At 42.1% G+C, this 14,971-nt stretch overlaps 1 protein-coding gene across 1 annotated transcript; it reads left to right on the top strand.

Moving 5' to 3' along the window:
• Nucleotides 1–11,224: 11,224 nt before the first annotated feature.
• TP53RK (TP53 regulating kinase) lies at nucleotides 11,225–13,221 on the top strand. Its single transcript, XM_020983743.2, has 2 exons — nucleotides 11,225–11,582; nucleotides 12,680–13,221. The coding sequence occupies exons 1-2, from the start codon at nucleotides 11,267–11,269 to the stop codon at nucleotides 13,156–13,158; spliced, it is 795 nt and encodes a 264-aa protein (XP_020839402.1). The 5' UTR covers nucleotides 11,225–11,266; the 3' UTR covers nucleotides 13,159–13,221.
• The last annotated feature ends 1,750 nt before the right edge of the window (nucleotides 13,222–14,971 follow it).

The following is a 14,971-nucleotide window of genomic DNA, read 5'->3' as shown; positions in this document are numbered from 1 at the left end:
TTTTTTTTAAAGTGAATAAGTGTCAATAAGATAATATAGTTAGTTATTAAATATTCTTATGTACCCTAAGCTGGAAACCCCTGAGTTATGATGTAATAAAATGCTAACTGCTAAGTGTCAAAGGAGTTAGGAAAGGGAGGGATCTGGAACTGGACCCAGCATTGCTATGAACCACAAAGGTACTACAGTATCCCGTGAAGGCACCCTAGCCTGTGCAGCCTCCTGGGATCCCAGCATTCCCTCAGATAACATTATCTTCCTCAGGATGCACCATATACTGATGCTCCACCTGCCTATTCAGAGCTCTATAATTTAAACTTTGTGTACCCAGGACTGCAACAGTGCCCACTAAGAAGATGAGGAAGTGCGCCCTGAGAATAGGAGGTCCCACAATATCACAGAATTAATCTCTAGCTTGGTGGTATGGTAGATGAAGTGATGGCCCTGGAGTCAGGTAGATCTGGATTCAAACCTGGCCTCAGACACTAACCAGCTGTGTTACCTTAGGCAAGTCATTTAACCTCTGTTTGCCCCAGTTTCCTCAGCTGTAAAATGGGGATCATAATAGCACCTTCATCCCAGGGTTGTGAGGATTGAATAAGATGGCATTTGTAAAGAAAAGCTTAGCACAATGCCTGGCATGCAGTAGGCAATTAAAAATTGTCTCCTTCCTCTTTCCCAAATAAAACAGGCTCAACACATTTCCAAAATGACAGGCCTCTGGACAGAGTTTATACAACACTGTTCTCAGTGTCACACATATTGTCAGATTTGGTTGAATTACTTTTGTGTTGGTTACTTTTGCTGAATCGATTTCCCCCCATTCTTTTTTTATTCTTTCCTTACAAAGGATGACTCTCTCTTTAGAGGAGGAGGGAAAGAAATGTTTGGAAATGAAGGTAAAGTTTTTTAAAATCCCCCAAAATAGTAATATTTTAAAAAATTAAAGTTAGAAAGAAAAAAAAAAGCAAATGGGGACAGGGTATAGTGGTAAGCTCGCTGGACCAAGAGGCCAGAGCCCTGGGTCTGAGTCCCCACTCTACCACTTAGTGTTTGATGACTATGAGTCATCTCATGGTGCTAGGCCTCAGTTTCCTCATCTATAAAATGGCTGAAAATAATCCCTGCCTTTGGCGCCTTGCCTGGGTTGTTGTGAGAAACTGCTTCATAGACAGAAAGCTTTACAAACTGGAGCTGTTGTGGAAGGATAATAGAATGAATACAATAATGGAATAAGGAGAATGGTAGATGCTGTTTATCATATTAGACTGTAAAGTCTTTTTATTAAGATGGAACTCAAAAGCAGGTTGTCAAAGGGACTTAATTAGGCAGGTGTTCTGAAGGGGTTGGTAACCCTGGTGATGGTTATGACAATGATAGTAATAAGCATGCTAATTAAGTGATGCACTTTGAAGGCTGAACAACGGAGGGGCAATTGCTCTGAAGTAGGCTTTAATTACTTTGAGGGAGGAAATGATCAAGAATTTGTACCTTATAGAGACAGCAGTTGTAGACAGCTCGGTTGTCAGAAGCCTTCTCTCTGGAGCTGGATGGGTTACCAGGGTGGGATCTCACCCTTCACTTCATTAGCTGGGGTTGGGGCTGGGTGGGGTGTAAACTACTCTTTTTCCCTCTCATTTCTAGCATTTATAATGGGTGTGTGGGTGTGGGTGGTGAACGGAAATACCCTTATAGGGGGCGGAGGAGCTGGATGTGAAATGGGAAGACCTGGGTTCAAATCAGACCACAGCTAGTGAATGTCACTTTTCTTTCTTGGAGGCCTCTGTAAAACGAGGATGCTTGCACTTCCTAGTTGGGAAGGTGGTTGTAAGCTTTTATCGTTAATTTAAAAGTCGTAGGATCATTGATTTACAGCCAGAAGGGCTCTAAGAGGTCATAGATAGAGTGCAGTAAGTTCATTTTGCAGATGAGGAAACAGACCCAGAAAGGAGAAAGGTTGGGTGACTTCCCAGGGTTACATTCCACTCTGGTCTTGACTTTAATCCACTACAGAACTGCCTCTCTAGTCCTTCTCACCTCTGAAATTCTAGGATTTTATGAGGGCAGGAATTTTGAGAGGAGTGGCAGCACAGAGAAGGGGAAGTTACAGTAAGAGTGAGTGATGTGGGAAGTCAGCAGAAAGATAGGAGCGGGGACTTTGGAGATAATCCAACCATTTTACTAAAAACAGACAAAACCCCCTTCTCCTGATGTCTCTGGCATACGGATCAAATCTACCACTCCCCAGCCCCTTTCCTCCTCTGCCCTCCTTTTCATTGTGCCCTTTAGAAAATCCACTTAATCATCAAAGCATTTCCCTTCATACTTTGTCTCTTCTTTTCATCATCTTTCCATCTCTTTGAATTCAGGGAAATACGGCTTTCTCCTGATGAGTCATCTTCTCCAGTGCTGGTTGTTCTACATCTCATGTTCCCTAGCACATTGATCAGGAGAAGCAAGTGTATTCCTGGTTCCCCATGGCCACTAGTTATCAATTGATCAGTCAATCAACAAATCAACAAGAATTTGCTAAATGTCTAATATGTGCCACACAAAGACAAAATAATGAAATCCTCTAGGAGTTTCCATTCATTCTACTCGCTACCAGCACTGAGCATCCACTCCACCTTTGAGGTTCAGTCCATTCATTTATTTCATCTTGTCCATATCTTGGTGTTATCTATTGGTCTCCAAGTCACTTTCCTTCATTTCCTAGAGTTCTAAGCCTGACTCTCAATTCTGTCTCCAGCTCGACTCCTGCTCCCATACTTGGGGGAGTGGGAGTGAGGTGGGGTCGGGAAGAGGGCTTCAATATAATCAGCAATGTCTCCTCAAGCACTCTGGTCTTCCAGTTTGCCTGTCTCGTTAACTCCTGTGGACTATATTTTCATTCCACCTAAGTCGATCACTGAGAAATCTTACCCTCACTCCTAGCTATGAACCTGAACTACAAAATTCCTTTCTCTGATCAGTGTCTTGTTCTCTTTCCTTCTGCCGAGACCTCCTAGTCTTAGCCTACTCCCTCATCCTCAGGTATTTACTTTCTCACTCCCAACCCCACATCTCCAATCTCTTGTCAAGGCTTGTCGATTTTAAAACATCTCTCACAGACACTCCCTCCTCTCCTCTGACACAGCCAGCACCTGGGTACAGGCCCTAACCACCTCAGCCCTGGATCGCTGCAATAGTAGCCTACTTGTGGATCTGCCTGCCTCATGTCTCTCCCTACTTTTAGTCCATCCTTTACTCAGCTGTCAGTGATCTTCTGAAAGCACAGGTCTGACCATGTTGTCCCCCTACTCAATAGACTCCCGTGACTCCCTATCAACCCGGGATCAAATACAAAATGCTCTATTTGGCTTTTAAAGCCCTTCATAACCTAATCCCCACCCCCTACCTTCCTATTCTTCTTGCACTTTACAACTCCTCCCCAGTACTCTGCAGTGACTCTGGCCTCTTTTTGATTCCTCAAACAAGAGATGGAATAATCTCCTACTCCAGGCATTTTGTCTAGTTGTCTTCCGTGCCTAGAATGCTCTCCTTGTCTTTTCCGGCTTCCTTCAAATCCTACCTAAAATCCCACCTCCTACAGGAAGCCTTTCCAGATCCCCCTTAATTCTACTGCTCTCCCTCTGCTGATTATTTCAGATTTATGTAGTATATATTTTGATTGTATATAGTCGATTTCGTGTTGCCTCTCCCATTAGACTGTAGGCTCCTAGAGAGCAGAGATTGTCATTTGCCTTTCTATTGGCTCAGAGCGAATGTGAATAGCAACTGTTTCAGTTCTGGTCAGAAACCCGGAGGTCTAACCCTCCCTGATTGATTCTTTTTTTTGGGGGGGGGGGTGAGGTAAAGAGGCCATTCTCTGCCTCATTTCTAATTAAGCCTTAATCAGTGAATAGGCACTGCCTCAGTCAATCTGAGACCTGTTAAAAACCTTGGTTTGAAAAGGCCAAGGTCCCCCACTGCACCTGGGGCCATCTCCGGGGCTCCTGATCCATATCTGGCCGGTTGACCCATTGGCTCTGGAGGAGAAAGTGAGGTTGGTGACTTTGCACAGCCCTCCCTCACTTACATCCAGTTACTTGCATGTCATGGCATCACCTCCCTGATATCACAGTCCTCTTCGAGAAGGAAGGAGAAACAGCAAGCAAGCAGCATCTTAGCACAGTACCTGCTGCATAGTAGGCACTTAATGCTTATTGACTGACTACCTCCTAAACCTATTCATCTTTACCACAACCTCCAATCCCTCCATCCCTTCCTATTCTCCCAATACATAACCCTTGCTCTGGGGAATATATTGGATAAATACAGGAGTGTGTGTGGGGTGAGGAACATAGTGGGTTCTGAAAGGGTTAAGCTCTCCAGGGCACAGCCTCTGGTCCACATCTAGCTAGCTGAAGACTCTTCACAGTCTTGACCTTACCTTCCTTCAGTTGATCAGTTTAACTATACACTGTGCCCCATCCTTGCCCCTGCCAATCTTTAAGCCTTGGATCAACTCTGCCATTCTTCTTCTCAACTGGTTCTACTAAGCTACTGAACACTAATGTAGGAATCTTACTAACCTACAGATTGGGTCCACTACAAATTCATGTCAGCTACTTTCAACTGAGCTCACCTTCCAGAGAGTTATGATATTTCCCCTTTTAGTACTACCCTGGGGTGTCCCTCCCCCATACCCCCCAAAAGTACAAAGTGCTTAGGGTTAAATAGAAAGTTGTAAGGCAGTGTTTAGAAGGATAAGAGTTAAATTGGGTTTAAATCCCATCTCAGGCATTCACTCTCTGTGTAGCCTTACACAAGTCACTTAAACTTTCTGGGCATGTTTCCTTTTCTGAAAAATGAGAGGCTCAGACTCCATCTATAGCCTCTAAGATCCCTTGAGATAATACACAAGATCTCCTTTGTGTATTGTCTCCCTCAGTTAGAAAGTGAACTCCATAAGAGCAGTTAGCATAATAGAAAACATTTAGAAAATGCTTTTCCTTTTCATTCGCCAAGCCAAAAACTCCACGTTGTACAATTCATTGTACCACCAAAGAGCAAGATCCAGGTTTGCTCGTCCATATCATCATCTCGTGCCTTGCTGCTCCTGATCTCCAGCTCCCACTTTGTCCAGGAGCTTCTCTTCTAGGTATAGGAAGTTTGGTCCGGAAATCTTTCATTGCTCAGTCTGTAACTCATTTTCTGGCAGCTCACTGTTTGGCCCATCAACTCCTCAGCTATGCACCACTGCCTCTGCTCACTGCCTTTACTCGCTGAAAGGACTGACTGGATGTGCTGGGCTCCCTCCAGAGAACTAAATCCAAATGTAGCCCCTGTTCTCTCTCTCTCTCTTTCTTTGCCTACTCCCAATCCTCCCCTACCCAACCCACTCTCCCTCCTACCTTCTCCCTCTTTCTCTTTCCCCCTCGTTTTAAAGGCTAACGATGTTGGTCAGGCTATTGACTTCATCACCCAGTTATCACAGATGTGTTATCAAGCACCCATGGCAACAAGCACTCATTATAAGGTAATGAATTCACATCTTATTAAAGAGACATCTCATTGTGAGAACAAAGGGACTATCACATCAACTCATTCAATTCAAATTATCAAACATTTATGAAATACTTACTAAGTGTCAGATCTGTGTTAGGTATTAGGGATACAGACACAAAAACGAAACAGTCCCTGCCTTCAAAGGTCAGAGATTCTACTGTGGGAACATTGACAAGTAGGTAAACACAGTGGACTGCCCGCCTACACTACAAGCTATAATCTGGAAAACATGCACTCTTCATCCACCCATGAAACAAGACCTGGAATATACCTTAATAAATGCCTGCTGAATCTGTAATGTCTGTTGTGTTTCTAATTGCTGCTCATAAATGTTTGGTAAATGAAGAACGAATGAATGAATGATCCTGAGTCTTGGAAGGACCTTCTGGAAGCAGATAGGAAGGGCTGAAAGTCTATGAAGAGGTTACAGGGAGTGAAATGCTTTGCTACTGTTACCTGTGTAACTTAGGCAAGTCACTTCACTTCTGAGGGCCTCAGTTTCCTTTTCTGTAAAATAACTGGGTTGGACTAGATGATCCTATGAGAGGAGACACAGTTTCTGTAAAGACGAAAAGATTCAGCAGAGAAGCAAGTAAAGGAGACATCTTCTGTCCCTTGCTTTGCCCCTGAATTGGAAGCTATGCCCTGGAGATCTTAACCCTCTCAGAACTCACCCTCTGTCCTTCCCCCCACACACACACACACACACACACACACACACACACACACACACACACACACACCCCAATACCTCACTTGGCTCACTACTTCAGGTGGATCCCAGTCCTCTTGGCATGTTCCTCCCAAAACTGGTCCTGGATAGCTCTGCAGAGGCACTGGACCTGTGATCTTACAAGAAAACTAAGGAAACTCTGGGATCTTTCTTCTCTATAATACTGACAAGTGTCTTGCCCAGGGTGATGGTCAGTGCCCAGCACTAGAAGCCAGGTTTATTGCCATTGCTTCTGAAAAGCCTGTGCCACAGTACCCCCTTAATACTTTCACTCCTAGTAACAAAACAAAATATCCCTCTCCTCTACTCCCCCTTCCCCCAGAAGAATGTAAAGTCCTTGGGGTCAGGGATAACTTTCATTTTTATATCAGTGTTTCCAACTCTTAAGTGCTTGAACTTAATGTAACTCTTAATGTAAGACCTTAAAATGTCTTAATCCGTGCTTTTTCATCCATTCATTGAAGAAGGCGCTGGCTTTGGAATCTCAGGTAATGAGTCTGAATCCCAGATCCCTCACTAACTACTGGTGTCAGTCAACAAGCATTTATTAAGTGCCACACACTATATAGATACAAAGAAATGCAAGAAGACAGTCCCTGCCCTCAAGGAGCTCACAGTCTAAAGGAAGAGACAACGCGACTGTGTGACTTCAGGCAAGCCACTGAACTTTCAAAAAATTACTTTTTAACATTTATTTAAAAAAATTTTAGGACTTCCGCTTCCGGGAGCCAAGATGGCGGAGTGAAAAGGTAGTCCTCTCACTCTCCCCTATCAACCTCTGAAAACCCAGAAAATATCACCCCAGAAAAAAAAAAAACCTGGAACACCTGAACTAGAAGAAAGACAAGGAGCAGCAGTGCAGCAGCCCAGCAAACGGGTCTCCCAGTGCCTCAGCAAAAAACTACAAGGGGCCCCAGGCAGATAAGTACCCTGCAGCATTCATCTGAAAGGAGGTGAAGAAAACAACCTAAAGGCTTCCTAAAGCCCGCCTTGCTGATTCCAACCCAACACCAGGTGAGCTGTAGGAGCCCTGAAGCCTCCAATTGTGAAGAAATCCTGAAGCCCAGGTGGTAGAGCAGGCAAACACCAACACCTGGACCTCGAGTGCCTCAGTGAGGGCGGGGGAACCGGTGGAAACCAGCTCAGAAAACCACCAGGAGTCTCCAAAATCCACCACAAAGGAATCCCCCGGTGCATCAGCAGAAACGAGGGAGACAACACTGCAGGGGACCCCAGGCATATAAACATCCTGCAGCAGCCATCTAAAAGGAGCAGAAGACAGCTAAAGGAAAGGAAAAGCAGGTAACTAGAACTGCCTGAAAGTTCCAGCCTTGCTGATTCCAGCCCAACACAAGGTAAGCTGTCAGAAACCTACAGCCTCCAATTCCCAGCATAAGAGGCCCCAGCACGCAAAGCCAGTGACCAAGACCTAGGCTCCCAACACAAGAAGCTTAGGTCAGTATCCTCTGTGCCCCAGCAGGAGAGCTCAATCTCTTTAAAGGCCAGGGAATAAAGAAACACCATGAGTAAAAAGAAACGTACCATAGATTCATATTATGAGAAGAGTGAAGATCAAGACAGAAATTCTGGAGGACAACATTGTCAACAAACCCACATCTGCAACAACAAAAGGGAATATGAACTGGTCTGAAGCCCAAAAAGCCTTCTTAGAAGAGCTCAAGAAGGATTTTGATAGTCAAATGAGAGAGGTAAAGAGTCCTTCAAAAATACAATTGGCCAATTGGAAAAAAAATACACTGAAGAAAACAAGTCCCTAAAAAACACAATTGGCCAGTTGAAGAAGGAAGTACAAAAATCTAACAGAAGAAAACAATCTGTTAAAAACTAGAATTGGACAAATGGAAACTAATGTCTCTATGACAGAGCAAGAATCAGTCAAACAGAAACAAAAAAATGAAAAAATAGATGAAAATGTAAAATACCTCATCAGTAAAACAACCGACCTGGAAAATCGACTCAGGAGAGACAATTTAAAAATTATTGGACTACCTGAAAATCATGATGAAAAAAAGAGCCTGGACAGTATCTTTCAGGAAATCATAAAGGAAAACTGCCCGAAGTCCTAGAACCAGAAGGGAAAATAACCATAGAAAGAATCCACCGATCACCACCTGAAAGAGATCCCAAATTGACAAGTCCAAGGAATATAATAGCAAAATTCCAAAATTACCAGATGAAAGAGAAGGTGCTGCAAGCAGCCAGAAAGAATTTAAATATCATGGAACCACAGTCAGGATTACACAGGACCTTGCAGCTTCTACATTAAAAGACCACAGGGCATGGAACATGATATTCCCTTAAGGCAAAGGAGCTTGGAATGCAGCCAAGGATCAGTTACCCAGTAAAAATGAGCATCATTTTTCAAGGGAGGAGGTGGATATTCAATGAAATAGGAGACTTCCAAACTTTCCTGATAAAAAGACCAGAGCTCAACAAAAAATTTGATCTTCAAGTACAGGACTCAAGAAGGACTTAAAAAGGTAAATGGGACAGAAAGATACAATATGTTGTTAATAAGGGGGGGGCTGTTTAAACCCCTACAAGGGAATATGAGACTTGCAACCCTTGAGAACTGTATTGTTATTACACCTTGTTAAAGGAGTATACATAAAGAGGGTGGATATTAGTTGACTTTGATGTAATGATAAAAAAAAATCTAATCAAGTGGGTTAAATGGATCCAAATAAGTGGATCAATCTAATCTTAGAAAAAGTACTGAGAAAGGAGGAGGCAGACAAGGGTAAATTACATTACAGGAAAAGACACAAAATCCTATTACAGCAGAGGGAAAGAAGCATTGTTTGAACCTTACTCTCATCAGATTTGGCTCAAGAAGGGCATAATAATCAGTTAGGTATAGAAATCTAACTTGCCCTATAGGCAGTAGGAGGGAAAAGGGGAAAGAAAAGGGGGGGGAAAGAAAAGGAGGGGGAAAGAAGGGAGGGAAGAGCAGTAAGACTAAAGGGGAAGAAAAGGGAAAGGGATAATAAAAGGGGAAGGGACTGAAGGAGGCAGTGGTCAAAAGCAAAACACTAGTGAAGGGGAGAAAGGAAAAAGGAGAAAGAAAAGCATAAATGGGGGAAAAGGATGGAGAAAAAGACACAGATAGTAATCATAACTGTGAATGTGAATGGGATGAACTCTCCCATAAAACGGAAAACATTGCAGAATGGATTAAAAACCATAATCCTACAATATGTTGTTTACAGGAAACACATTTGAAAAAGTGACACATACAGGGTAAAGGTAAAAGGCTGGAGCAGAATATATTATGTGTCAGCTGAAGTAAAAAAAGCAGGGGTAGCAATCCTGATCTCAGACAAAGCAAAAGCAAAAATAGATCTAATCAAAAGAGATAAGGAAGGAAACTACATCCTGCTAAAAAGCGCCATAGACAATGAAGTAATATCATTACTAAATATATATGCACCAAATGGTATAGCATCCAAATTCTTACAGGAGAAGTTCAGGGAGTTACAGGAAGAAATAGACAGAAAAACTATACTAGTTGGGGACCTGAACCTCCACCTCTTGGCACTAGATAAGTCTAACCACAAAATAAACAAAGAAGTTAAGGAGGTGAATAGAACATTAGAAAAGTTAGGTATGACAGACCTCTGGAGAAAACTGAATGGGGATAGAAAGGAATATACTTTTTTCTCGTCAGTACATGGCACATACACAAAAATTGACCATGTACTAGGGCATAAAAACCTCACAATCCAATGCAGAAAGGCAGAAATATTAAATGCATCCTTTTCAGATCATGATGCAATAAAAATTATATGTAATAAAGGGCCATGGAAAGATAGACTAAAAAATAATTGGAAACTAAATAATCTAATCCTAAAAAATGATTGGGTCAAACAACAAATCATAGAAACAATCAATAATTTCATTCAAGAGAATGACAATAATGAGACAACATACCAAAACCTATGGGATGCAGAAAGCAGTTCTTAGGGGAAGTTTTATATCTCTAAATGCTTACATAAATAAAATAGAAAAAGAGGAGATTAATGAATTGGGCATACAACTAAAAAAACTAGAAAAAGAACAAATTAAAAATCCTCAACTAAACACCAAATTAGAAATATTGAAAACCAAAGGAAAAATTAAAATTGAAATTAAGAAAACTATTGAACTAATAAATAAAACTAAGAGCTGGTTTTATGAAAAAAACAATAAAATAGATAAACCTTTGGTTAATTTAATTAAAAAAAGAAAGAAGAAAACCAAATTACTAGTATCAAGAATGAAAAGGGCAAAGCTACCACCAAGGAAGAGGAAATTAAAACAATAATTAGAAATTATTTTGCCCAACTATATGCCAACAAATTTGACAATCTTAGTGAAATGGATACATATTTACAAAAACATAAATTGCCCAGATTAACCGAAGAGGAAGTAAAATACTTAAATAACCCCATCTCAGAAAAAGAAATTGAACAAGCCATTGATGAACTCCCTAGGAAAAAATCTCCAGGGCCAGATGGATTTACATGCGAATTCTATCAAACATTTAAAGAACAGTTAATTCCAATACTATATAGACTATTTGGGAAAACAGGTGAAGAAGGAGTCTTACCAAATTCTTTTTATGATACAAATATGATGTTGATACCTAAACCAGGAAGAGTCAAAATAGAGAAAGAAAATTATAGACCAATTTCTCTAATGAATATGGACGCAAAAATTTTAAATAAAAAAATTTTAGCTTCCAATTCTCTCTGCCTCCAGCCTCTCCCCCAACCACTGAGAAGGCAAGAGCTAACAGAAATAAATGCAGAGTCTGGACTCTCAGACCCCTCCCAACTCCCCATCTCTAAGCCCGTGAAAGTTCCGAAGAGGAGGCGCAGCTTCCGGAAAAAGCCGAAGCATTCCGAAGAGGGGGGCCAACCACCGAGGGCTTCCGAAAAGAGCCGAAGAATTCCAAAAAGCGGTCGTGGAGAGGCGGGCAAGATGGCGGCCGTCACTGAGACGGGGAGGGAGGCGGCTGCGACGGCGACTGTGGCAGAGACTGCGGGCTTCGCCGTGCCCCAGGAACAGGAGCGGAAGCTAGAACGGGAACGGAAGCGGAGCAGTGACTTCCTGCGGGGCCTGGAGCTGGTGAAGCAGGGGGCAGAGGCGCGCGTGTACCGCGGCCGCTTTTTGGGCCGCGCGGCGGTGATCAAGGAGCGCTTCCCGAAGCGCTATAGGCACCCGACCCTGGACTCGCAGCTGAGCCGGCGGCGTACGTTACAGGAGGCTCGGGCCCTGCTGCGCTGCCGACGCGCCGGTGAGCGCGTGCGCGCGTGTGTGTGTGTGGGGGGGGGTGTGGGTGTGGGGGGCGGTTGGTGGGGGGGCAAGGGGCGGGGCATTTATCCAGCGTCTCGTGTGGGCCTAGCGCGGTGCTTACCTAGGCGAGGGCCTTCCCCTGCCCTCGAGGAGCTTCCATTCTAATGCTAGAGGGCTACCCACCTAAGGAAGAGAAAGGGGCGAGTGGGAAGGGGACGGGGTTTTGGGGCCCAGAAGAGTAGGACTTTCAGGCCCTGCCCTCCAGCAGCTTACCCTCCTGGTGGAAAAACGGAGTATACACATACTAGTAAATACAAAAGCTCCAGAGTAAGAAAAGCGGCTAGATGGTGCTGTGGATCAAATGTGGCCTCAGACACTAGCTGTGTGACCCTGGGCAACCCATTTCACCTCATTGTCCCCTTTCTCAGCTGTAAAATGGGGATGATAGCAGCACCTTGCTTCCAACGTTATGTGCAGATCCAGCGAGCTTAGTGATAAAGTGTTATATAAATGCTACACATTATTACTGTTATGTAGAGCATAGCCTTAGAAGCCGAGGAAACTGCTACGTCTGGTTGGGAAGCCTTAATTTCAAGTTTTTATTAACAGAAGAACCGCAGTTTACTGTGTGTAAGCTCCTTGAGAGCGGGGACGGTTTTCTGCATTTTCACTTTTCAGAGTTCCTGGCCCCTGGCAAAAGCATCCATCAGTGCTGTACCCTGACTGCAGGGAGGTCTTCTTTCTTGTACAGAAAGTTTAGAGAAGATACAACCCCAGTCCTTCTAGTTTTGTTGCTCCTGCAGAAGTTACTTGGCACAATAAGAAAACTCTTAGACCTTCACAAATACATTTAATAAAAGCTTTCTCTTTTTTTAATTTTTCATTCATTTATTTATTTTTGGTGAGGCCGTCAGGGTTAAGTGACTTGCCCAGGGTCACACAGCTAGTAAGTGTCAAGTGTCCAAAGCCTGATTTGAACTCAGGTCCTCCTGACTCCAAGGCTGGAGCTCTATCCACTGTACCACCTAGCTGCCCCCAAACTTTGAAAAATTATTAAAAATAATAAAAACTACCTTTTCCTGTTTGTCTCTCCTACAGGGATATTAGCCCCAGTTGTCTTTTTTGTGGACTATACCTCCAATTGCTTATACCTGGAAGAGATTGAAGGATCCTTGACTGTCAGAGACTATATTCAATCAATTCAAATGACTGAAACAGATCCTGAAAAACTCTCCCTCTTAGCAAGAAAGATTGGGAAGGTTCTGGCACAAATGCATGATGAAGATGTTATTCATGGAGATCTCACCACCTCAAACATGCTTCTGAAAACGCCTATTGAACAACTGAGCCTGGTACTCATAGACTTTGGGCTCAGTTTTATTTCTGCCCTTCCTGAAGATAAAGGTGTAGACCTTTATGTCCTAGAAAAGGCCTTCCTTAGCACACATCCCAACACTGAGACACTGTACCAGGACCTTCTAAAAAGTTACTCATCAGAATCCAAAAAGTCAGGCCCTGTGCTAAAAAAGTTAGATGAGGTGCGACTGAGAGGAAGAAAGCGGTCTATGGTTGGGTAGAAGATTCTGTGGTAGTACCACACAATTTATTTCCAAATAAATTTTTCAGGGAAGCTACCAAAACTTGTGTTGAGGTTTTATTTTTAATTTTTTTCTATTCTAAACTTAAATACCCTCAAAAAGAGCATTTCTGTACATACAGTAGAACATAAGAAGAGGATCTATGTGAAATTATAAATCTATTTCATACTACTTTTTAAAAAGTATGTAATTCTATAGTTACTTTCAAAATTCTCCTGCTTGTCTGTCCTTCCTTCTGAATGAACATCTTTCCATTCTGTGAATTTAAAAAATGTTACAATGCCCCTCTTTTTTTAGTATCTCCATTGCTAACCCCCCTTACTTAACCTTACTCCTTAAAATTAAAAAAAAGAAAGAGAAAAAAAAACCTTTGTAACATAAGCATAGACAAGCAAAACCAATTTATATGATGTCCAAAAATATTTGTCTCTGTGTCTTGTGGACATCATCAACTCCCCCTCCCCCGGGTGGTTTTACATGCTTCATCATGCTTCATGCTTTGATTATCCCTGCTTCCCCACTTCAAACCCTAGAACATAACCAATCCACCCCCCCCCACACACACACACTTGTTTTTTCTGTCAATACCTAGTGAAGACATTAAGATTCTGAAGAGGCACTTATTTCTTCTCTCTTTATTAAGATATCAGAACTATAACTTCCAGTTGCTCAAATAAGTTTATTTTTGTCTCAACTCATTGAGAGAAAACTCAACTCATTTTCTCTCAATTCATGTTTATATTTAAAATTTCTACTCAGCTCTTGTCTTTTCATCATAAATACTTGAAATTTCTTTTCCACCAAAGGCAATATCCCCCTGTAGGATTATACGTAGATTAGCAGGTTAATTTCTTGATCATAAGCCTTTCTATTTTGCCTTTTGGAATATTATATTCCAAGATCTTGCATTTGTAGTAGAATGGGATGTGCCAACTATATAGTTCTTAGTACTTTTAACTGCTTCATTCTGGATACTTGCAGTATTTTCTCTTTGATGTGCAAGCTCTTGATTTTAGCTACAACATTCCTGGGACTTTTCATTTTGGGGTTCTTTTCAGGAGGTGTTCAATGGATTCCTTTTGTCTTCACTTTGCCTTATGGTCCTAATAGATCTGACAACAAGCATTTATTAGATCTGAGCAGTTATCATTTACGATTTCTTGACATGTAGTGTTCTGACTTTTTATTATGGTTTTTAGTAAGTTTAATGAATCTTCCCTTGATCTGTTTTTTAGGTCAGTTGTTTTTGATATTAGGTATCTTATTGGTCATGTTGCAAAACAAACAAAACACAACAAAAAAAACAAGTAAAAGCGGTGGGGGAGAACGGTGGGGGGAGGCAGGGGGGGACTATGCTTCACTCTGTCCTCAGAATCCATTAGTTCTCTCTTTGGGGGAAGATATCATAAGCCCTTTGGAACTGTACATCATTTTATTGATCAGAGTAGCTAAGTTTTTCATTGTTGACTATTACAATATTGTTATTACCATGTACAAATGTTCTGGTTCTGCTCACTTCACTTTTTGTGAGTTCATATAAGTCTTCCCAGGTTTTTCTGAAATCATCCTGCTCTTCATCTCTTATAACACAATTATATTCTATCATGATATATACCATAACTTGTTCAGCTATTCTTCAATTGATGGGTATCCTTTCAATTTCCAATTCTTTGCCACCATACATACATGTAGATCCCTTTTTCTTTGATCTTTTTGGGATATAGACCTATTAGTTGGGTTGTTGGGTCAAAGAGTATGTAGTTTTATAGCCCTTTGGGCATAGTTCCAAATT

Source organism: Phascolarctos cinereus, unplaced genomic scaffold, assembly GCF_003287225.1.
Source record: "Phascolarctos cinereus isolate Bilbo 61053 unplaced genomic scaffold, phaCin_HiC Scaffold_2;HRSCAF=192, whole genome shotgun sequence".
NCBI classification, from domain to species: Eukaryota; Metazoa; Chordata; class Mammalia; order Diprotodontia; family Phascolarctidae; genus Phascolarctos; species Phascolarctos cinereus.
The sequence above is the reverse complement of the archived record's forward strand: the minus strand, read 5'-3'. Positions and strand labels throughout refer to the sequence as shown.